This window comes from Vombatus ursinus, unplaced genomic scaffold (genome assembly GCF_900497805.2).
Source record: "Vombatus ursinus unplaced genomic scaffold, bare-nosed wombat genome assembly UNPS02012901.1, whole genome shotgun sequence".
Lineage (NCBI taxonomy): Eukaryota > Metazoa > Chordata > Mammalia > Diprotodontia > Vombatidae > Vombatus > Vombatus ursinus.
The window spans coordinates 795,369-820,239 of NW_020952679.1; the positions used below are offsets into that span (position 1 = coordinate 795,369).

A 24,871-nucleotide genomic window follows, 5' to 3' on the forward strand; every position below is an offset into this window, starting at 1 on the left:
TTTTTTTCTTTGAATATGGGTCAATGCTTCACCGTAAAACGAAGGTATGCAGGCGGAGGCTTCTTTGGAGCATTAGATAAAGTACAATCTTTCACAAACCACTCCAATTCACATATAGAACTCGGCAAGCTGGCCCAGTGCCCTCAGTGCTCCTTGGCTTCCGCACAGCAGCAACACCGTAACCCGGTGCAGCCATGGCCCCGGCCCCAGGGCTATCCTCCCACAGCTCACTGAGGTGGCCATGGTGAGGCCTGAGCGTGTTTGTGTCTGTGTGTAAGGAGCCTCTGGTCCCTGCTGCAAGGTTGTATTTTTTAAAGAAAGATGACTCTGGCAATCACATCTCCTTCCCTTGACTGGGCAACTAGACTAATAATAACTAGCAATTACATCAGGCTTTAAGTTTTACAAAGTGCTTTATATACCTTAACTCATTTTATCCTCACAACCATCCTAGGAGGAAGGGGCTATTATTATCCCCATTTTACAGATGGGGAAACTGAGGCAGGAGATGACGGAATGTGCCCAACCTGAGAAAGTTAGAAAGGGCCTGGGGCAGGATTTGAATGCAAGTCTTCATGACCCCCAGGCCTGCACTAGGTTAGATGAAAGAAGTTAGAAGGCCACTTGAATACTCTAGAAACTAGGAGACTCATTCGGAATGACACAAACCTCACATGTCAATCATCTTTCATTCCATCTGCGACAAGAAACTTTCCACCAGGGACCATATAACCTCTGCTTGGCAGCAACCATGGGTATGAAGGACCGAGCACTGGGCACAGTGTCAGGAGAGAGCTGGGTTCAAATCCTGCTTCCAGTTCCCACTTAGCAATGTGTCACTTACCTCATCTGTAATATGGGGATGATCCCATCTATACCAGCCCCTTCCTGGGGCCCAGTGAGACTCAGAGGTATGATGCAGTCAAGTGTCCTGCAAACCTAAAGCACTTTATTGTTGGAGGGCCAGGGATAGGCCGCACAGTCAGCATCTTCACTGCAGGACAGTGACAGCCCACTGTCCCTCACCTGGCTCAGATCGCATCTGGGATATTGTTCTTCATTGTGGGTACCACATGGCAGGAAGAACCAAGGTCATTGTGTGCCAAGCACCGTGTCAAGTGCTGGGGTGCGAACAGCTCCCATTCACAAGACACTGACATTCTGTCTGAGGGATCTGGATATCCGAGGATAACGCATGCAGGCTACGGACAAACGAATGCACTGCAATCTGCCCAGGCCTGAGCTAGTAAGGTGGTGTGCATGCAGATCAGGGCCCCACATTCCTGCCATGGCATGAGGGTGGGTGTGCCCTGGGGGTACGTGCTGGCTGTGAAGTGGGGGGGCTTTTCTTCAGGCTGGGGCTGGACCACATGCCCTCTCACGTTCCCTTCACCTGGGACTGCGGCTTTTTAAAAAACTGCCACTCAGCCACTCCTGTGAAAATGGCATCGCCTGCCATGGAAAAATCAATACATACGATTTGAAGTTTACCACTGTTTGAAACAAAAATTGTCAATAATAATGAAGCACACACTCCAATAAAAAAGCTAAGTCTTGACTTCAAAATTGCTTTTTCAGAAAATAGTAAGTTTTATGAACTTTAAAGTAATATTAAAAAAAACCAGAAGTTTCTTAAAATACAGAATATTTTAAAATTTAAAAACATCCCTTAAAAAAAAAATAAGTTGAAGATCCCTTCTTCAAAATGAACTGTGTGTTTCCCAGCCCGCAGAAGAATACAGAGTAGACATCTGGGCAGCCCTCAGCATCTGGGGATAGCAAGGTCAACTTCCAGCCAAATAAATTTAGAAAGTCTTTTCAGAATCTTGTAATGCTGAAGACAGCTCATTGAGACAGCCAAAGCAGTGGGTATACTTTTAGGCAAACCGCCTGTTTGACCTGTAAGACACGCTGATTCTTCCAAAGGCACTTTCATCACATATCTAGAGAAGTTGCCTTTAAAATCACCCCAACTTTAATAACAGCCATACAAGCTGGTTCTGTGCAGATCATGCCCGAGCGGCAATCACAACCTCACCTACAATGACTGCGTGTGCTCATGCACTGGTGTGCATGTATGTATAAAGCAAAACCATGGGGACAGCTAGGTGGCGCAGTGGATAGAGCACCGGCCTTGAAGTCAGGAGGACCCGAGTTCAAATCAGGCCTCAGACCAAACACTTGACACTTAATAGCTGTGTGACCCTGGGCAAGTCACTTAACCCCAGTAGCCTAAAAAAAAAAAAAAAGCAAAACCAACTGATGACTGATTCGATTTGTTTATGAAAGTCTAAATCACAGCCTCATTGGTTCTTACACTTTGGACTGATTTGAAGTTTTCCTGTCTAAAGAGAAACAACCGTGCTTTTGAATCACTAGATAAATATTTTCCCTGCGTATTTCCCTACAGTTTTCAACTCATAACGTACTGCGCCGGCGCTAAGGCAAAAGGCCTTAGGCGTTCCAATAACGACTACGCACAACGGAGCTATCTTCCTCGGCCCAGTCCTCAGCCCGATGCCCCTGCTGGGAAAGCCGGCGTGAGTGTAGCTGCAATGAGGCACTGAGATCCGTACATCTGACAACATGTGAAGTCAAGGCACTGACATTTAAAGTCACTGCATTCGACCAGCAGTGGGTTTATGACTCCAGAAAGGTTTTCACAAGACCCTGCTAAAAAGGAATTCTCTAAGCTTGTAAAAATCCTTTTCCCATTAAAAAGAACCGACTGGTAGTTTCCCCATGGTGTCAACACTTCAGTCTTAGAAAATAATGTTCAGGGGTAAAATCTGGTTTGGTCTTATGCACTGACAGGCCCAGCGATAGGTTGCAGGATACGGTACTCGTTCATTCGGTCGTCCACTCATTCATTCGTTCATCCCATCAAGTGGGTAAGAGTGCTGGACTTTGGAAGGAGGAGATCGGGGTTCAAATTCTGCCTCGGACACTTCCTAGCTGTACGGTCACGAGTGGCCACATAAGAGGATTATTCAAGACCGTGGACTGAGAGTTGGAAAGGACCTTAGTGGTCACTGAGTTCAACCTCTTCATTTGATCACTGAGGAAACTGAAGCCAGACAGGTTAGGTGAAGAGGGTCCAAAGCTGGCTCCACAAAACTCAGAGCCTCAGTTTCCTTCTCAGAGGCACCCACACATAAAGTCCACAGCTCACAAGGTTGTTGTGGGGAAAGAGCCCTTGTGACGCCCAGCTCAGCCACTACGTCTGTGCCAGGGCCGCCGTTTGCTCAAAGCTCTGAGCAGCCAGCCAGGACGAGGCAAGCAGGTGTACAGCAAGAGTGGTCAGGGTCAGAATCAATGGAAATAGGCAATGTCGATCTGCTGTTCATGGAAGGCCACACCCAAGGGCCCTCTTGGTGACTGGCAGTTAGGGACAGCTGGGGCCAGCTTTCCCCCTTTCCCCCCAGCCCTTCTTCCCTAAAGGCTGGCTCTGGTGGGTCCCAAGAGTGGCACAGCAGTCACGCAGGGGCAGGAGGCTTCTTGGAGATTCCAGAATCTGCTTTGTCTGGGCTCCCAATGGGGCCTCCCTAAACTTCCACCCACCTCATCAGAGGCGGGGAGTTCTGGCCACTTGTGTCCTTGGGTTAAGGAGTCAAGTGCTCATGAGGTCTCTTCTCAGTCTATCAGCAGAGTGGGAGCTATCAGGGTCCTAGTTATGATGTTCAGCTTCCCTCTGGCCTTCCCTCCACCCTCTCCTCAACTCTAGGAAGCAGACTGGACACTAACAATGTGCCTTTCTCCTTCCCCGACCAGCGCTGACTTTACAAGCAGAGTACTCCAAGTAGGATAATTTAAAGGAGGTCTTCTGGTTTCAAAGACAAAATAATTGGAATATGAAACCACTAAAACTGATGTGAGAACACATGTGATTAAATCCCCCAATGAATGGTACAGATCATAAGTGCCTGAGGGAGTTCAATCAGTGGGTACTGGATGGGGAGAACCTGGGGTTTGGCCCTGAAGACAGGACAAAAAAAGAGGAAGAAATTGAAGCTGGTTCATCTTTCGCCTCTCAGATTCCTTCCATGGCTCCTGTGAGTTTACAGCATCTACCAAAGGTATCCACTCCAATCCATTCTTTTAGGGCCAGGTTGGACACAGACTGCTCCCGAATGAGATCAGCATTATGTCTGAAATCTTCAGTGGAGACTCAGGAACATTCTTTGAAAAATGGATCTTAGCACTTCCTAATTCTTAGTAAAAAAAGAAAAAAAAAGTCCAGTATCTAACCTAAACCCCAGCTTATTTCCAGTTAGCTCTGTTCCTCCTTGTCTGACCTTCAGCAAAGCCAGTAATAAAAACATGGTTCCCATGCTATCCTTTCACCTAGAGCTGATGGCTGTTCCTCTGAGAGCCCCTCCCCTCGACAGGCCCAGATAAGTGGAGCTGCAGGGCCTGCTTTAACCTTTCTTCAGAGGGGCCGTCTCCAAAGCCCTCCATCATTGTTACTACCCTCCTTTGGACCGGCACTCAGTCTTGTGAGGCCTTGAATGGAATGCAGCGCTACAATAAAGCCCTAACCAATGCTGGCTCTGGAAGATGGAGCCCCAAACCAAGTGTTGTGACATCCCTGGCCATCAACAATTATCCCCAGGAGGAACACAAAATTCTCAACAACTGCTCCAAATAAGTGGAGATAAAATCCAACTTTAACAAGTCCCATCCAAACTTGCAGTTCCCTATGACTTCACGATCAGGAGGAATAAAAGCATCATGGGATCACAGATTTAGTGTCTGAAGTGCCATTGGAGGGCATCCGGTCCAAGCCCCTCATTTTGGAGATGAGGCTGAGGCCCCTCAGATGAGAAAGAAGCTGCCCAAGATCACACAGCTACGTGGTGAGAGCTGACGCCCAGGGGCCAAGCTCAGGCCAGCTGCCTCAGACCCCAGGCCTCCCTTGGCCTCCCACGAAACAGCCCCAGCCAAAACTCCTGACTGACACAAAGAGGCCACACTGTTGGAAATGGAAACCCCACCTAACCCATACTTGTCCAAGTCCCTAATTCATGCAGCCCTCCTAAGACTTACATTTGTAGCAGGTTAAATAGTCTCAAAATTGGAGACTTCATTTTCTAAATGCTTAATTTGCAATTTAGTGACTAAGGAGTTACAAACTGCCTTGGGGGAATGGGGGCAGACTGCACTCCTCCCTTAGAAACTGAAGGGTTGCTGGCAATGATAAGAGTGCCCAAAGCCAGGAAGCTCTTACTGGGCAGCTCTCCTGAGGCTGGGAAGATGACTGGGCACAGTCACCCAGCAGATTACAGCGAGGTGGCAGGCAACCCACTGTCTAAGACATTTGAAAGAGCAAGGAGCCATGAAGACCTGGGGGGTATTTTAGAGCATGTGCACAGGGAAGGCAGAAATGTGAGGTTGACCTGCGGTTCCTCCGTAAAGCACTTTTAGCTGCTCTGCGTAGGACCAAATCCAAGCGCTGGGTCAGCCCCTCCTGGCCACCGTCCTCACAGGCTTGCCCTAGCCCTGTCCCGCACTGGCTGGCTAGGATTTCTTGGGTGTGGGGAAAGTCAGAAAACACGAGCCTCATCTACTAAGAGAGTGTAGTGATGGACAACGCTTAAACTTCTTTCACACGTTTTATGGCTGACTCTTCATGCTAAGAGGCAGTGTTGTGCAGTGAAGACAGCCAGCTGTGGAGCCAGGAAAACAAGGGGTCAAGTCCTGCCTCTGACCCACAGTGACCTCATCAACTCTCATAGCTGACAAATGTGGTGACATTTATACTCTGCCATTTCAGTACCCAACGTATTCTGTGAGAAAGCACCGCTGGCCCTTACAGAAGTTAGTAAGAGCAGCTGACAGACAAAATCTGACTGGAGGTGATGCCATTTCGGAGCCTCTCCCAGAGGGCAAGATTCCCAAAGAACAGAAAAGAACCCAGATGACCAAGTACACTTCAACTTAAAGAGAGAGATCATGAAGATGACCCATATGGGTCTACTCTCATATCTCTGTGAAACCTTCAAATTATCTCATTGTTAGAAGGAACAAGACACTTTCACTTGGTGGAGTACATCCTTCAAAGGTGACAGAACAGGCTGTTTTCTAGATTTCAATGCACTCAATGCACTTCTCATTGGACTTTCTTGCTTTTGTCTCCTCCGGCCCTGAATTTCTTTATCATTAAATATTTAAGTGGCAATTGTGCATTAGAGTTCATGCCAAATACAATGGCCACCAAACGGGTCTTTTCTTTTTTAGAAATGAACTGAGCAATCCTTCTCTTCCACCCATTCCCTGAGGCGCTCCTCTATTTCAGACCTCTCACTTCTTCCTATCATTATCCTGGACCTACCTTATGTCATACTGATTCTTAGTGGAGGCTACTGACTCCCAAGAAAATGGTGGCTTCCTGTGGGCAGGGATTTTATCCTTTTTCAGCCTACCACAGGGCCCAGCATACAGAGCACACTTAATAAAGTGACTGCTGAACTAATCAGAACCCAGTACACTCCTTTTGTACAATGTAGTAACAACTCCCTACATTTTAAATTAGGACTGCGAATTCTCTCCACATCAATCTTGATACTTCCATTATTATTATTTTTATTTTTTTTATTTTTTAAAACACATGCAACAGCAGACGCTTTAAGCACAAGGACCGGAAATACAAGGTCCTGGCTATTGTGGCTGGTGATCTAGTCCCATAAGCCTCTAGTATCCTCACTGCTTAGCAACAACACCCATGTGCAGTGGGAGCCAATGGTAAATAGGGAAAATCCTGCCTTCAAAAAGCTTCCGGTCCAGGCCAAGCATAATGTTGCTACCCTCAACGTTCCCGTGCTCTTTCATACAGCTGGGTCCTTGCTAACTAGACTGCTCAACAGGATTCCCAAGGTGTCAAAGGCATGGTGACTGCCCCTCATGCTCTATCCTGCCTCAGGAAACTCTAGCTATTCTTTAGGACCCAGCTCGTATGCCACTGCCTCCAGGAAGCCTGCCCCGCCTTCTCCTTGGAGCTCTCAACAAGACTGCACTCAACATGATCTAAGTATGGGTGTCTTACCAACCCTACTAGAAGAGAAACTTCCTGAAAAACGGGGCTAGGTTTTATTTGTGGTTATATCACCCTCAGGACCTTGCAACATATTTCACATATAATGTTGAACCCATCCCTCGGCGGGGCTCCCATGGCTGTCCTGATGGCCCACCACATCTAGGCAGGCTTCGCTTTACTCTCTGGCTACCTTCAGCCCATCAGCCTTGCCTCTGCACACATACCCTGCCTCGTCACCCTCTTTTCAGTTCTAGGACCAAGATAAAATAATTGTCATGGGCTACTCTGCTATGACTCCATTCATCTCTACATTTTCCAAGCCATAATATTCTCCCGCCCACCTCTGTTTGTGTTTCCCTTCTCTGCCCCACCAGCCCACTCCCCCAAAGACATATTTCACATTGTTTCTGAACAATTCTTTACTGAGGTCAGAATGAATCCTGTTCTTGCTAGCCCTGTGCCTCTCCACTGCCTTTTGGGGGACCCTCAATCTGAGTTCTTAAGAGGGGTCTCTGTTTCAGGGAGGAGCTGGGGAAGGGACGAACAAAGGCCCTAGACAATTTCCTAAAGGTAATGCCGCCCCCACTTTCTAGCCTGGTTAACTCCAGGTCCAGCTCCCCGTCCCTGTCAGTCTGAGGCTGAGGTGGCAGTGGGCCACTAGGGGCTGGATTTATGAAATGAGACAGGATGCTGGCCACAGACAGAGGACTTTGCCTTTGGTTCATAGTGCCTGCTAATGTGGTACCAGCAGCACAAAAACACTTATGTAAACCTCAAGATCTCAATTTGGTGCTTAGTGTGCAAAAATCAGCCTGAGACTGAATCAAGAAAAGCCAACTCAACCAAACAGCCAGGCCAGCAGTAGAAAGGCTCAAGTCATCGCCTTTTGTTTCATATATAATGTATATCTCTAATAGTCCACATGAGCATCTGAATATATGATAAATGGCCGCATAAAGAAATACGGCTATTAGAAATCAAAATACACTTGGAACTTTTATAGAAATGAATTATTTATGGAAGGCAATCTTTACTCATGAGGATGAAAATAATTCAGCGAAGAAGGCCTCAGGAATTAACCAATGGTTGAAAAACATTCACTGAGCACTTACTTGATGCCAAACAAGTCCCACATGAAGCATCAACAAGGAGCTTCTGGTCTGATGGCGGAGATCCCACCTCTGAGGGCGTGGGGGCCATGGGACAATGAGTGGAGTCGTGGAGGAGTGACTGACCTGCTCCTTCCAGAGGAGCAAGAGATAGAGATGCCTCAGTGAGAGCATTTCTCATTGGTTCTCCATGATTGCACTGAAATCCTTGGAGGAAGGAGACCCCGGAATCACCAGACTAGAAGGGCAAAAGGGCAACCGCATGATTGCACAGCCAGCTTTTCAGCTGATTTCTCCACAACGTCCCCCAGCCTGGGGCCAGAAGCTCTTTTCTATGTGTGTCTAGTCTGAAATTTCACTGCCCCCATTAAGCCATTTCCCCTTTCTCTCTTGGCTCAGACCCTTCACTGTGTCATGGATTCAGCGCTGAAGGGGGCCGGAGGCTCCCTTGCATCTGAAAAGGAGAAAACCAAGGCCCAGCGAGGCTTGGTGCCCAGGCCATGGTCAGGACTGGAACCCAGGTCCTCCTTCTACTGTGCCCCCCCTTGCCCCCAATATTGACTGACCACACACAGCATGTAGGAACGGAGCTGCCCTACGTGGTACTTCTGGATCGGTAGCAAAGTCTAAACAGTAATGCTTCCATCCTCCCAAGCAGGGGACAAGTCAGCAAATGACGGTAGCACGACCAGTTAGCCAATGGATACCAAAGAGCACAGCAACTCCATGTCTACAAGGCTGGCCTGGGGGGGATCGGGCCAGAGGAAGGGAGAGGACTGACGTGGCAGGGAGGAGCCACAGCGCTGCCCCCGCCTCTCCCAGGACAGAGCGGCCTCTTTGTCAGCGTAAATATCCCAGGGCTCTGTCTCTCCTCTCACTTATCTCAGATTCTCAGATCATTTCCATTGCTGCCACTGGCCCATCTCCATACTGTCCATAGTTGTCAAGTCATTTAGGCTCCGATTTGACTCAATAATCTGATCGACATAGAATGGGTCAATGTCGGAGCCAGTGAGAGAATGATTAATCCCAAGTTTTTTCCTATTGATAACTCTTGGAATGAACATGTTGCCACTTCACACTGTGCTGGTAACTGGCTAACTACGACACCAAGAGTTCTCTTTAGTCATCATCAGTCAGTTCCTACTTATCACTGGGCCCTTCCTGCACATTTCTCGATGCATCATCATTCTTTTTGTTCCTGTCTACTTGGGTTTCAAAATTTCAATGTGAAAAAATTTCATACCAGTTATGTTTAATATAATTTTACGTTTTTCTCTTATTTCCACTTATAGTTAAGAATGTGTACAATCACTTATGCTATGACACAGAATAAAGTGAGGAGAACTAGGAGAAGGGGGTGACAAGATGACTACAATTAATGTATATGAAAAGATCTGAAAAGAAGCTGCATTCTGAGAAATCATAAGAGCAGAAAAAGAAACACACATCTGATTGCCTCCTCTACTCTTTGCAGCAGGGCCCTACCATGTTGGGGTGTGTGTGTATGTGTATGTGTGTGGAGAGACTCATGTGGTCAAACGAGGGGACTCCAATCTCTGATCTACACTGCAAAAAGACAAGCGTAAAGCAAGGATGCTAGGCTATTCACTCTAAGGAAGAAGGCACAACAAACCTGACAGGTCTGGCAGGACAGGCCTCAGGCCTCAGGCCTGGAAGGTGCCTCAATTCAAAATGGAGTGAATAGATCAAGTTAGCAGCCTAAGACCATTGCAGACCATTGCACCCAGATTTACCTGGAAACCCAGGAGCCTGCAGGCGCCTCAGATGAAGTTCAGCAGCAGATGAGAGGTCTAGCGATGAGGGCACCCTTACATCCAATACAGCTCATGGGACTGATGGAAGAGTGTGGCCAACCATCTGGGAAACATGGCCGTCCCCAGCCTAAAAGCACAACGTTGTAGAGATGGGTAATTTCTATTCCCTGGACATTGGCTAGAGCTCTGTGCAAAATGCAAGAGTGGATGGATGTGGAACTAGCCCCAAACAGAATTTCATCCTTCCAAAGTTAGAGAAAGCAACAGGGGAAATTGCCATTCTAGGTCTGATTATGACCAACAAGAGGGAAGTAGCTGGTGAAATAGGGAGCCGGGACCCGGGGCTAGAGACTCCATCCAACAGACAAGTAGGGAAGGCAGGCAGAAGCTCCCGCCCCCCTGGAAGAGTGGCTCCGGCGTGGGATGATGGAGTACTGAAAAACCCAGCAGGACATGGATGGAGAGGAGGGGGCTGCCAAAGGGACCAATGTATCTGCCTGGGAAAGTCACTATTTCAAACTCACAGTTTAAAAAACAAACAAACAAACAAACAAACAAAAAACCCCTAACTAGACAGCGAAATGAACACAAAATCACAAGTCCTAAGAAAACAGCACCAGGAGAACTAAGGCCCAGAATGAATGTGAAGGACCTGCTTCCCCCGCTAAAAAAGAGTGGGGGGGGGGGCCAGAGGAGCTGCGATGCTAAGGAGAAAAGGCCGATCCAAGAAGAGATGAGAGCCCTGCCCACGTAGCAAGTGATGAGGATGGGTGAGGACACAAACCTCTATGAGCTTCAGTTTCCTCATCTGTGAGATGGGGATAATAACAGCACTTTCTCCCAGAGTCGTTATGAAGACCAAACAAGCAAGCCCAAAAATCTGGCCATCAAGCAACCCACAAGTGCTTCCCAAGGACTTTGAGGAGATGTCACAGCAGCTCACGGCCCCCAAAGGGCGAGTTATTAGGCCCAGACTAGCTGCAGCCCAGGGACACAGGAAAAACTGGGAGATGCAAGTGCCAAGCATCTCTGAGACATGCTGGAGAAAGGAGAGGTGCTTGTGACTTTCCAAAAGAGACAACTGGTCGGCATCTATAGGAGCTAAAAACAATGATAACAGTAACAATGCACATTTATGTGGCATTTAAACATTTACAAAGTGCTTTACAAAGATCTCCATTTTACAGATGGGGAAACTGAGGCTGAGACAAGTAAATGACTCGTTCTAGGCCACAGAGCCGGCAAAGCACCTGTGGCACCACTTGAACTCAGGTGTTCCTGAAGTCCAGCCTTTCTTCTACTGCACCAATTAGCTGCCTCTGTAACTTGCAGGCAAATGGAGGTGGTGTTTATTCCTGGCAAAAATCCTGAATATAGTATTAAGGGATAATTATCTGTAAGAATTCAGAAAATAAAATGGAGATCCTGGAATGCCATCAGGGTGTTTAGATGTCAGAGCAAGAGAAGGCCCTAGTATAACACACCTAGATTTCAGCAAAGCATTTATTTTTCTGTAGACAAGACGGGAGGAGGTGGGCTAGGCTGTAATCCAGGGAACCTCATTCTAAACTAGCTGAACATCTAGGTCCCCAAAGGAATCATTTCATCAATGTCAATTTTGAAAGAAAGTTCTGGTGGGACGTCCCAGGTATCTTTCCTTGTCCTGAGCTGCTCAACGCTTTTCATCAATGAAAACGCCCTCAGAGAGGGGCAGCTAGGTAGCGCAGTGGATAGAGCTCTGGCTTTAGAGTCATGAGGACCTGAGTTCAAATCCAGCCTCAGACACTTGACACTTACTAGCTGTGTGACCCTGGGCAAGTCACTTAACCCCAACTGCCTCACGAAACAACAACAACAACAACAAAATGCCGTCAGGAGAAGGTACAGAGGGCAAGCCCGTCAAATGTGTATACGACGATGCTAGAAGAGAGAAGAAATGTCCTGGCTGATGGCTTGGGCTTCAAAAGTCTGGACCAAATCAACAAAAATGCAGTCTGAGCGGGGTAAATTCAGTCTTTCACTGGGCTTCCAAAAGTCTAATCTGATAGTGTCGGGTAGTGTAGGTGCAGCTGGCCAGTGGCTCCTAAATATAGGGGGTGATCATCACTCACTGAATTGTGCCCTGATCAGGCCAAATCTAGAGTCCCAGGTTTGGTTACAGGAATCACATCTGGAGGACACTGACAACTTGGAGAGCTATGGGTTCAGGATGCCAAAGGACCTCAAAATCATGCCATTGAACTAAAGGAATTTGGGGTGTTTACCCAGAAGAAGAGAAGACTTTTGTGGGGGGGGCGGGGGGGGAATTTCTAGTCTTTGAATATTTGAAGGATTGTTACTTAGAAGAAGGATGAAATTTGTTCTCTTCCCAAAGCCAAGGACCATAAAAAATGGGTCTATGTTGCAGAAGGGCAAATTGAGGCTGGATACCTGGAAAAATTCCCTAGAAATCTGAGCCGTCTCTAAGTGGAATGGGTGGCGAGGCTGGACATTGTCACTTGCCAGGGACGTCTCTGAAGGGCGTCTGGTTGGGGTGAAGGATAGACTAAACAGCACAGGCCCCCAAAGTCCCCTGTGAGCCTGGGAACCCATGACCCCCTGTGAGAAGGTGCCGGCAAATGCCCTTTCCACTGACTTGGGGAGTACGGCAGCATTTCTCCCACTAACAACGCTTTTAAAAAACTGAGCACTGTAAAAAGAAAGATTTAAAGGTCAAGCTGGCCTCTCAAGCCAAAGTCTGATTCGAGGGGTTGGGATCCACTTTAGTCAAGCCCTGATCTATTCCTGGAGGACCGAGCCCTTTCTCGTAGCATGACACTAGCTTTGTGTGCTGAGAAAAAGAGGTTTCTCTCTGGTTTCCTCCTGGGCCGGTCTGTCTAGAGTAGCTAATTTGGAAGCCCTTCACACAGCTCCAGAGCCCACAAAAGCAGTGTGGCTGATGGACATCTGGTCAGCCCAGTGGGGGCCAGCACCCATCCACAGGGGTCACTTGTCCTCCCCGAAACCAGACCATCTCCCCGGCCTCCTCCAAGCCAAGGGTCCAGAAAGCATTCAAGGGTCTTTCTTTTTCAAACACAGTCCAGTGACTCCCAAGCAAAGAGAGGGAAGGAATTTCTGATGCCCTTCCCTTGGTTCTGGGCTTCACTGATTTTGCCAGAAGTTTTGTTAGAGGGAAACCAGGACCAGGTAAGATGCCGAGCAAAGTCCTGAGCGAAAGAGCCCAGGGCCAGAGGAGCCCAGGGCTTGGGTGAGTGCTCTCAGAGTGGTTCAACAGCGACCCCTCGTGGCAAGACTGAGGAACAGCAACTGGGGAAGCAAGAGCCTTCCCAGCTCTGATACTAAGCATCTAAGGGGACTGACTTGGGGGTGGAGGGAGAAGAGAAGAGTAAATGTAGACCTGTGATGTCATTAGTATGGACTGAGCAGCCACCACAGGGGAGCAATTCATCCTCATCCTCACCGTTAGCATTTACAGAACACTTTATAAAGTTTTCAAAGGGCTTTACAATTATTATCTTATTTGATCCTCCTAAGAGCCCTGGGAGGAAGGTGCTATTAACATTCCCATTTTAAAGATGAGGCAACAAGCAGACAGAGGTTAAGCGACTTGCTCAGGGTCACACAGCAAGTAAGTGTCTGAGGCTGGATTTGAACTCAGGTCTTCCTGGTGCTCTATCCACTGAGCCACCAGCTGTTCCTAATACAGCTCAGCTCCCCCCTCACTATTTCTGCAGTCTCATTCCCCTCCACACTCCCCAGGTCCCAGACTTACAGGCTTACTCTGTGAGCCTCACAATGGACACGTGTGTCTTTGCACTGGTGCCCTGCCCCGGCTGCACTGGCCTCCTCCGGAGCCCAGCTCTATGTCTTGGGCTCCCTGGATGGCCCCCTTCTCCACAAAGCCTTCCTGCGTCCTTCCTCACCCCTCCACCCCCAGCTGTTTAATGCCCTTCCCTTTAAAGTGACCTTGAATCTACTTCATCTGTATCTTTCGGGTTCCTTGGTATATACACGCTGCTTGTTACTCTGCTAAAATGGAAGCTCCCCGAGGGACCATTTTTGTCTTTGTCTTTGTAGCCCCAGCACTGAGCACTGCGTCTGGTACATAGCGTAGGCACTTACTAAGTGTTCGTGTTCTGGGGACACCGAGTAGACCCACCGGGGGCCCCTCAGCCTGGCAGCTTCACTCTTTACTTTGGTCAGCTAAGAGGCAAATGCATTATAAGACATGCTAAGGTCTTTTTTTTCACATTCCCAAATATAAACTGTTTTTAAGCCACTTCTGAAAAACCTATTAGTATGGTGATGGGCAGCTAAGTGCTGCAGCAGATAGAGGGCCAGGCCGGCAGTCAGGAAGACTCCTCTTTGTGAGTTCCAGTCCGGCCTCAGACGCTTGCTGGCTGTGTGAGCTGGCAAGTCCCTCCACCCTGTTTGCCTCAGTTTCCCAACCTGTCAAGTGAGCTGGAGAAGGAAATTACAAACCACTCCAGTACCTCCACCAAGAAAACTCCAAATGGGGTCACAAAGAATCAGACGTGACTGAAACAATTCAATAATGAATAACCTACAATTACTAGGATTACCTTTCTAAAAAACAGTGTGGCCTCACAGACAGAGCCACTCTCAATGACGGGAGGACCTGGGCTCAAGTCTCACCTCTGATATACACCCAGTGGCTGGGTGACCCTAGGACACAGTCACCCCAGAGGAGGTACCACCTGCTTGTCAGATGGAGCTTCCTCGCCCAGGAGGCCCCTATGCCACTGAAATCATTAGATTCCTAGTGCTCAATAGAACCTGACCTGACCCACACTGCTCTCCGTCCTGATCTCATGACTCTATGTGAGTGTGGTGCTTGGACTCCACGCTGAACAGATTCAATTCAGGGAATGCATAAAGAGACAGCAGAGAACTTGCTTGCAGAATTTATCATCCAGACCAGAAATGAATGAATGAAGTGACTTCCAAATAAAACCAGTTATGCAAAAGGCTTAGGAAATCCATTAATTCTACCAAGCACAAGTGGGCACAAGGGTACTAACAAAAATCAAATAAGAGGAAAAAAAATCTTCTGAAATGCACGTTTTAGAACATAAAAGGGAAAAGAAAATTAGGGGAAACCCAAAGAGAAAAATGAGAAATAATCCATGGGTACCTTAAAGACTAAGGTAAAAGCATCCCAAATGTTATCCTGGAGGAGCCCTGAGGCCTTCCTAGGACCAGGCCCAGGGAGCTGTCTGCTCCTCATTGAGTCAAGTCTGGAAACGGGGCCTGCCGGAACAAGCTAATCCGATGCTTGGAATGCCATGGACGGTTTGCATTTCCTCTTGAAAATGAAGAGGAAATACTTGAGCATAACGGAGAACAAGTCTTCAGTCAATGGGATCCCCAAATTGTTTTTGGAATGTTTTATCCAAGCTGATTAATACAATAGGAAATGGGTTTTCTTCCAGTGTAACCTCAAAGACTGGCCTGGGATATACCCAGAATACAAATCGGGCCTTTCTTGACGAGAAATGGCAGAAGACCCGCTCAGTAAAAGCCAGGGCTGGGGAACCTTCTAGGAGCCCACAGAGCCCCCTGCCGGCGACACAGGCCGGGGAACTTAGGCAGGGCTGGGCCCCAAGCTCTGAGAGGCCAAGAACATGCTGATTCAGGTCTTCAAGTCCAGAAAAGTGGCACGGGATTAAAAGGAGGCTGAGCCCACTAACACGCGACCTGTGAACGGTGGTCGAGTCAACGTTGTGCAGAAGGGGGACCCTCGCCCTCACTGTGTTGGCTTCCCATCGGCGCGTCGCATTCTGGTCCCGTGCGCTGTCCCCCTCCCAGCAGGGAGCGCAAGGTGAGGAAGGAGCCGCTGCCTCCGGCAGCTGGTGAAATCAGAGGAAGTCACTGCCCAGAGGAGGTTTACTGCTCAGCAGCATTTTAGAGCCCTAGGAATAGGGCCTGGACAGAAAATGCAAACCGGCCTACTGAACTTCAAAGGGAGACTCATTTCACACTGTCATCTGACAATGTAGCCTAGAGGGATAAGCCAGGGTCTTAGAGGCCTCAAGCCCCTAGATGGGTCCCCATTACAGAACCAGGGATGCTGAACAAAACTGGTCCCTATGAAAATCACGGCATTTTAAAATTTGACAGGCATCAAGTGGGGGCCTCAGGAAATCAATTTTCCCTCCAGAAAAGCAGGTATCAATGATCCCACAAAGCCCAGAATTACCAGGGAGAGAGAGTTGGCCCTGGCGTTGGGGGACCCGGCTTCAAATCCTGCTCCCAGGGTGACTTAAGAGAGTTCGCTCAGTTAGAAACGAGGGGCGTGGAAACATAGGTCTGCAGACTGCAGCCATTTTATGTTCCAAGAAGTTGGAAGGGGCACACGTGGTGCTCCCGTTGTGGGGCGGGCTCTCATTCTGGAAGCGCTTCTTCAAGAGGAGCTGCGTCTACTCCTTCCTGGCGTCAGCTGTGAGTGGTTTAGACTCTCCTTGCACACCTGCAGATCACGGCCTCGAAGCCGAGTAGCTAAAACCACCTCCACTCTCAGCTTTAGGGGAGGGCGTATCTGCCTGGCGGGCCAAAGAAAGAGCCCTCCACGTCATCGTCATCGCTGGCCTCCTGTCGTCAGGGACCCACTGAGCCTGGGAGTCCTTGGCTCGGCCGTGCGCTGCATTCCACCACAGCAGGCTGGACTCTGACGTCTGCGGGGGCTCTTCAGGCTCCTCAGGTCCTCTCTCCGTCCCGTCTAGTTCTCAATCACATGAGTTTTCACAAGGCAACACAAAGGAATCTGCTCTGCTCTGGAGTCACATTTGGCATGGTCATTGAGTATCCAGAGGTTATCAAAGCGTGGATTGAAAAAAATCAACAAATCAGGACAAAACACATAGTGCGGACCGAGTGACTGAGCTGACTAGACCACGGGGCCTAGAGTTGGTTTGGCAGCCTTCGGTCAACGACGCTTTCTGAGTTTGAAAAAGTGGCCGCAGCCATCAGCCGTCAGACTGTTCCAATGATCAATCCCTGAGAGCTCCCACACCCCAGCTCTGGGGGCACTGGCTGGCTAGTACCCCTGTGAAGAGGGACCCCGTGCCTGGCTCCTCACACTGGCAAGCACCCGCTACATCTCGCCCACAAGTGCTTTAGCACGTGGCAGCCAGCCTTCACTCCACTCCAAGGTAGAGGTGAGCACAGCTAAGAGGGGGAGGCAGTGAGAGGAATGGGGCCAAAAGCAAGTTTCTCCGTGGTGCCAGGATACCCAGTGTGCCTACCAAGGTACTCCACAAGGCCGCTGCTCGTCCCCAAGGACATGGGCCAGCATGCTAAGTCCCACAGGAATAAGAGCCCCAGAAAAATCAAAGCATTTGCTCGGCCCCTAAACCCACACGTTTGGAGAAGAGAAGACATGAAAAGACCCACGTGCTAAATAAGTGTCCCACTTTTAGAATTATAAATGTAGGAAAGCCTAAGCATTTCTACAATTTTTATGAGCATTCAGTTTTACAGTCAGTGATTAAATTACCTTCTCTGTAGACTCGGGGGACTGTTGAAGCTTTTCATAATCTTTCTTAGTCTCTAAGATTTTTTTTACGAGTCCACCTGTTGAAAATCAATAGTCTTATGTTGGAACGGCCATAGTAATAATAATAATGTTGGACATTTATCAAGTGTTTTGAAGTTTGCAAAGCCCTTTACGTATATTATCCTAGGTATTATTATCCACCTTTTACAGATGCAGCAGCTGGGGCTCAGCAAGGTTATGTGACTTGCATATAGTCATTCAACAATTAAGGGTGGGAGGTAGGATTGGAACTCAGGTCCTCCTGACTCCCAGCCCACCCTTCTCTCCATGAGGCCATGTTCTTGCTTGTTCCTTGCCATAAAGAGACAAGTGAATAACCTAACTCTAACTTCTAAATCTGATTTCTCTGGGCTGACAGTGGGTTAGGCCTCGACTGGAAGCAGCACCTGGGGCAGGGGCTGTCACTGCTCCCTTGAGGCCCTGACTTGGCCGCCTGGGATTGCCGGTCTATACTCATTGGTGAGCACCACTTCCCTGGGCTCTACTGCTACTGGTGTGCGGAGGACCACCAAACCCCTTAGGGGTTCCCAGGGACCTCCGTGGATGAGCCAGCTAGGGGGACAAAAGCCCAAGCCTGGTGGAGAGACAACTAGCCCCGTGGGGACAAGGAGCTTGACCTTCCATCTCTTCCCACGACTGCTATGTCGGGACGACCACCTTCTCTCCCTCTCCCCCAGCCTCCTCCCCTGCCCTGCCCTTCCCTGTCTGCTCTGCCTTCACCCACACCCTCCACTACGGCCATCCTGGAGGGGGAACCAACACACTCCTGCGTCCCCTCTAGCCCCACCACTCAGCACCGCTCCTCCTTGGAAGGCCAGGGCTTCAGTATTTTCTACACAATCTCACTTATTCATGGTGGCTGGGGTCCACGAGCCCTCTCTCCTTGTCTCTTTGATCTGAAGTTCAGCCTAGGTACATCTTCCTCTCCTCAATGCTGGCCCTTAGACTAAGGGACTTCCACATCCCCCTAGAGGCTCCCTCAACTCCCTTAGATCCTGCGACCTCCGTCCTCCTGAAGAGGAATGGTCAAACACCCACTGGGTGTCACCATTACCCACAAACATTTCATGTCCTAATTAAAAACAGCCACTCCTCTGACCCTAAGTTCCTTACCTTCTACCCCTCCAGATGCCTCCCTCCTCCAACCTGAGTCTTTACCCTCCTCCCATCCCTCCCCACCCCCTTCCAACCCCCAGCCTTCACTTCCCTCCCTCTCCTACTGTCAGCTCCCATGGCTTTAACTGTGATCTTTGTGGGAATAACTCCCAGATCCTGATATCCAACCTCAGTCTCCCTCAAAGCTTCAATCCTACATGACTGAATAATGGGGAATGAGCACTTATATAGCACCTACTGTGTGCCAGGCACTGCACTAAGCTCCTTTGATCCTCACAACAACCTTGGGAGAGAGGTGCTATTGTGATTCCCATTTTATAATTGAGGAAATGGAGGCAGACAGAGGTGAAATGACTTGCCCAGGGTCCCACAGGGAATGTAAAAATCTGAGGCTGGACTTGAACTCAGGTCTCTCTGCCTCCAGGCCTGGCGCTGCGGAGCCCTCAGAAGCTTCATTTCTGTCTCATCTTTGCTCTTTCACTTCCTTTGGGCCTCGGCTCAGCTCCCATGTAAGCAAAGTTTCTCTAATCCCCCAGTTACTAGTACACAGCCCCTTCTCAAATGCTCTTGCATTCTCCCATATTTCAGCTTGTTTTCTTCCCCTCAGAAAGAAAGCTCCTGGAGGAAGTCCTGGCCCCTTCCCTCCCTCCACACCACCCAAGGCCAGGAACCAGGAAGGGGGCCTTCTCGCTCAGCCCAGGGGTTGGACAGTTCTGACCACTGGTCCATCTCTCTTTACTGTTAGAGCAGCTGGCTGAGTAGGAACTAAAAGCCAAAGGAAATGCCGGGCGGTCGGGGCCATGAGAAATGGCGGCACTTCCTGTCTGTCGATTGGAGTCATTTGGGGCTCCTCTCGCTCTGTCTCTCTTAAAGAACGGAACAAGCTCCTTAAAGGCAGGATCATTCTCTGCCTTCGTCCGCGCATCCTCAGAGCCCAGCAGAGAGCGCTGCATACAGTAAGGGCTTACTGGGAGTGCAACCAAACTGGCTAGAATGATTTATTTCTTCTTCCTCCAGTTCCTGACAGGGAACGGCACACAGCAGAGGCTTAATAAAGGCTTGATGAATGGTTGAGACTCATGACCCTAGAACAGCAGTCCACAAGAGACCTAGTACAATGGGTAGGTCTACAGGTGTTTCCAGGAGCTCTATTTGGGAGGGGCAGCACACTGGACCCTCTGCTGGGAGTCTCAACATTGAGCGGGCAGCCTGGATTCTCGTCTTTAAAACGCCTTCCCTTGTGCCTTGGTAGCTGCCCTCATTTTCTTCTCAGTTCCTAAAACTTCTGAGGGCTCAGATACTTATGCATCCCATAGGCAGGGCCCCCATGAGGTTGAAAGGAGGAGCTACTCCCCAAATGCTGCCGAACAACTATGGCCACATTTGGGGCTGGGGACAAGGTGGAAGGTAGGGGTGGGCTTCCGTAACTCAAAACCTTGCCCATAAGAGAGCTACAATTTTAAGTAATAACAGCTAATGAGGCTCTGGCTCTTTCTTGTATCTGGTTTCCCTAGTTTAATGAAATATTTCATCATCATAAAATGGTCCTTGAGAGGGCCTCAGAAATGTTGAAAAAGTCTACTGTGCATACAGCACTATGCTGGGCATACAAAGGCGTGTCCCAACATGCCTCTTCCCAAGGAACCAGCCTCCTGGGGGTCAACCTCATTTTATAGGTGAGGAAGTAAAGATGATCAGGGTCAGAGACCAGAAGGCAGATTTCCTGACTCCTGGACCACTGAAGCTCCCCCCTACATCCATAAGGGGGCTAAAGACGCCCACATACAACAGAGAAGTCACCAGTGTCCTGGAGTTGGAGTTGAAAGAAGCCTCCATTCCTCTCTCTGCCTCAATACCAGCTATGTGACCAGTGAAAAGTCTTTCTGAGCACCAGTTTCTTCATCTGTAAAAGGGGAATCATGTTATCTCTTTCCCAAGGCTCTCACGTGAACCTAATGAACCAATGTAACTGCCTAAGATATATATGTTCAAAGGCTACATAAATACTCGGAATTGTCATCCTTTTCCTCAGCACCTGGCACAAAGGTTACCCTTCAGAGAACAAAGCCTGACTACTACCAGAGACAGGACGACCCAGAGTCACTGTATGCCCTGACCCAGAGTCAGAAGCAAAAAGAGGCTGTTAATTTTCCTTAGGTCCTTTGAAAACTATGTATTTGTCACAATTAGAAAAACCAGCAAATCTTTTTTTTTCCTTCTGTTGTGTTTTGTTTTCTCTTTCTTGTGGTTCCTCCTATTGGTTCTAATTCTTCCTTACAACATAACTAATATGAAAAAATGTTTCATAGGAATGTGTATGTAGAGCCTATATCAGACTGTATGCCATCTTGGGGACAGAGGGGAGAGGGAGGGGGAGAAAAATTTAAAACTCAAAAGCTTATGGAAGTGAATGTTGAAAATTAAAAAGAATTAATAAAAAAAAAAAATAAAAAGGATTCCTGATGAAAAGACCAAAGAAAAAAGAAAAAAGAAAATAAAAACAAGTAAAGAAACACAGCCGAGTTGGAAAAGCAAAGCAAAGTGGAGGGGGGCTGGGGAGAAGGAGGAAGAAAGAGGAGGGACAGAGAGGCAGGAAGTCCAGAGACAGGCCCAAAGGTGGCGGCAGAGCTTCAGGGTGCAGCACCAGTCAGTGGGCTTTTCTCTGTGTGTCTGGTGTTTGGTAACTTGTTAGCATGTGTCTGCCCCAGGGCTATGAGGCTAGGCAGCATCTCACTCCTTATTTTGTCTGTTTCTTTGCTGGTTGTTAAATCTTTAACTTTTGAAAAAATGAAGTAAGGAAATAATGAAAACCAGTCAGAACATACCGTGCTTCTCGTCTTCTTCTAATTCGACTGCGGGGGCCTGAACAAAAAGGGGAAACAGACATAACACAAACTATGGTGAGTTTTGCCACCTTTTTGTCATCACACCCATCTGAGAAACCCAAAGACACAAACGGCAACATTAAAAGACTTAGAAAAAACCAGGCCAGCTCATGAAACACCCCATCTCAAGGAGGAAAGGTTCCCTGTGCCGCTGGAACAGAGGGAGGTGCAGAGGGCGAGCTCTCTGAGGGCTCGCTTCCCTCACCGTGTCCATTTCTGGCATGTCGGAGAGCTGGGGGGCGGCCTCCACCACAAACTGGCTGTCCTCTTCGTCGTCCGAATTCTGAGAGTCAATAATCACGTTGGAGACCATCTTGCCACTGCCCGACCTGAGGAAAGAAAAACTCCATTTCATCAGGACTTAAAATTAGCTGCTTTCTTTAAGATACATGAAATAGCAGAACCACGTCATTTTTTGGAGGTGATTTTAATGACTCTCTCCTCTAGAAAACCATGTCTGTTTTGGGTCTGCCCTCAGACTTCTACTTACACTTAGGTGAGCCACCACTGCCCTCACCACTGTCTGCTTTGGTTTCCTCATCTGTAGAGAAAGGATCACAAAAGCACCTACTTAGCAGGCTTGTTGTGAACAGAAAGACGAGGAGGGAATATTTGCAAAGCGCTTCTTGAAACTTAAAGCACTCTAGAAATGCTAAGAGATTAGAATCTCTCTGTCTTTCAAAACTCAGCAAATGCCAATTTATTTATTTATTTATTTATTTTTGGTGAAGCAATGGGGTTAAGTGACTTGCCCAAGGTCACACAGCTAGTACGTGTCAAGTGTTTGGTCTGAGGCCGAATTTGAACTCAGGTCTTCCTGACTTCAGGGCCGGTGCTCTATCCACTGCACCACCTAGCTGCCCCTAGCAAATGCCAATTTAAACCCACCAGGTAAGACACTAGGATGCAGGCTCCATTTGTGGAACCAACTCAGAAATATCAGCTATCCATAGACTCAGAAACTCACTTTAATCTTCTTGTTTGATCATTATATTTACTTCCCAGATAGCATCATGTCTATAGCTGGGGAAGGCAGGGAGTAGGGAGGTGGGCTTGGAATCAGGAAGATCAGAGTTCAAATCCTGCTTTAAATACTTACTAGTTGTGTGGCCTTGGGCAAGTCACTTAAGTTCTTCCTACCTACTTTACAGATTTGTTGTGAGGATCAAATGAGATACATAAAACTTAAAGTCCTATGTAAATGATTGTTGCTGCTGTTGTTACTACTACTACTTTGCTGTTGTTCAGTAGTTTCAATCGTGTCCAACTCTTTGAGACCCCATTTGGGGTTATCATGGTAAATATACTGAAGTGGTTTGCCATTTCCTTCTCCAGCTCATTTTACAAATGATTTTACTCATTTTACTACTACTACCACCACCAACCACCACTAGTACCACCACTACCACTCCCACCAGCACCACTAGTATCACCACCACCACCACCACTACTACTACCACCACTACTACTACTACTTTGCTGTTGTTCAGTAGTTTCAATCACGTCCAACTCTTTGTGACCCCATTTGGGGTTATCGTGGTACAGATACTGAAGTGGTTTGACATTTCCTTCTCCAGCTCATTTTACAAATGATTTTACTCATTTTACTACTACTACTACCACCACCACTAGTACCACCACTACCATTCCCACCAGGACCACTAGTACCACCACCACTACCACCACTACTACTACCACTACTACTACTACTACTTTGAAAATCTTGTAAGAGATGCTGGCCAAAAACCATACAAATTTGAAGTGACTTAATGGGCCCCTAGCTCTTTCTAATTCAACCAGTAGGATCTAACAATAGCAAAATGTGATTTTATCATACTTATATTAAGAACCATGAAGAAATATGGCTTGAATAAGCCTTGCATAATTTTTCAGTTTTTCTCACTGAATTATATATGAAGAAGAATCTCTTGGAGATGAAATGAGAACATGAGAGTTGATTTAAGTTTGAAAACAAAGTCAAGTCTACTTTGCCCGAGACTCCTAATTAAATAACAAATGTGCATCTGAAGAATTGCACAGGAATCATAGGTTGATCAAATGAATGATATTTCATCAAAATAGAATTTCCCCTTTGCATATAAGTCTATACCAATGGTCTGTGCCAATGACAACTACTGTAGCTTTGGGGGAGGCATGGGATTATTTGGCAAAACCTAAGTCATGTTGTACCTAAAATCGGACTCATGGATTAGTCTGACTCCCTGAAACAAAATGATGATGGCTGGTGATGTTTTTCCCCAGTGGTAAGGGTCATGGGATAACACCAAATTTGACTGAATTCAGCCCACGAAGAATGAAGTCTTTAATTTATGGAATCCACTCATTACCATGCAGTGTAACTTTATGTTTCCACACGTAAGCAAGAACTTCTCACCAAATGGAGACACTGGCATTGTGTCTACACATGTGCTTTTGTTGTGACACTGAGAAACACTGCCAATGAAAAGTAATGGGAGGTACTGGACCATCTTAGAAGGCATTTATCACTGGCGCCAACATCTGTCCTCCCTCAATTTGACATCATTAGATGTATTACTTAGTCTCCTAATTACTCTGTCCTGTGGAGCTGAATGGCTTAGAGAAAACAAAGTTATTTCTAAGTCAGTGAAGTGAAATTAAGTCAAGGGTGGTTTGTGAAACAAATAATTAAAAGCAAAAATCATATTATAAAGGAGAGTGAACAAGTAAGGAGAATTTCCCTCTAGTGCCGACTTGATTTACCCATGTTGTAAATGCTAGGTTGGAATATGAGGTACTCAAGAGGATGTGCAGTAAAAATGCCGGCAGTGTTTTTGTGCATTTTTCTGGAGAGAAGATCTGGAACATTTGCTCAAATCCACTTTACTTGTCACGTCCCCTGGGAGTAATTGAAGAGGAGATTACATTATGTCACCAGAAGAGAGGTGATCACTGTTAGATGGGATTAGAAGCCATTATTCCCAGCATTCTTAGGGTAAGTCACTTACAAATTGATAAATGAATTCTGATCAGTCACCATCCTATAAAGGGTTACATAAAAAGAGGAGATCTTCATGAACTCCAGCCTTCAAAGTTTTGTTTTTGATTATCTAGAGAGTCATAAGAATTCTCAAAAAGTACATAAAAGAAAATAACTCACAATTTGCTTTAATTGCAAGATTAAGCAAGCATCACAAAACAATAAGCATTTACACTTCCATAGTGCTTTAAGACTGACAAGCACTTCTCTCCCAAACAGTTGTGCCTGCCCAGTTCCTGGGCCCGCAGTTCTCACCTCTCTGGAACCAAGACTTCAGCACTTTCTTGTCGCTTGATTCGAGGTGGGGCTGGCCGGGCACTGCCAGGCCGAGGCATTCTTCTAAAAACAAACACAT

The 24,871-nt window shown here is 47.6% G+C and overlaps 1 protein-coding gene across 1 annotated transcript in view; it reads right to left on the minus strand.

Annotated features, from left to right (window-relative positions):
- TRAF3IP1 (TRAF3 interacting protein 1) overlaps positions 1–24,871 on the minus strand; it is a 90,904-nt gene that overhangs the window by 20,724 nt on the left and 45,309 nt on the right. The window contains exons 13-16 of the mRNA XM_027858305.1: positions 24,772–24,855; positions 21,703–21,826; positions 21,438–21,474; positions 17,437–17,513 (exon numbers count right to left, since the gene is read on the minus strand). Of these exons, the coding sequence (XP_027714106.1) occupies positions 17,437–17,513; positions 21,438–21,474; positions 21,703–21,826; positions 24,772–24,855 (322 nt within the window). The remainder of the gene's footprint in view (positions 1–17,436; positions 17,514–21,437; positions 21,475–21,702; positions 21,827–24,771; positions 24,856–24,871) is intronic.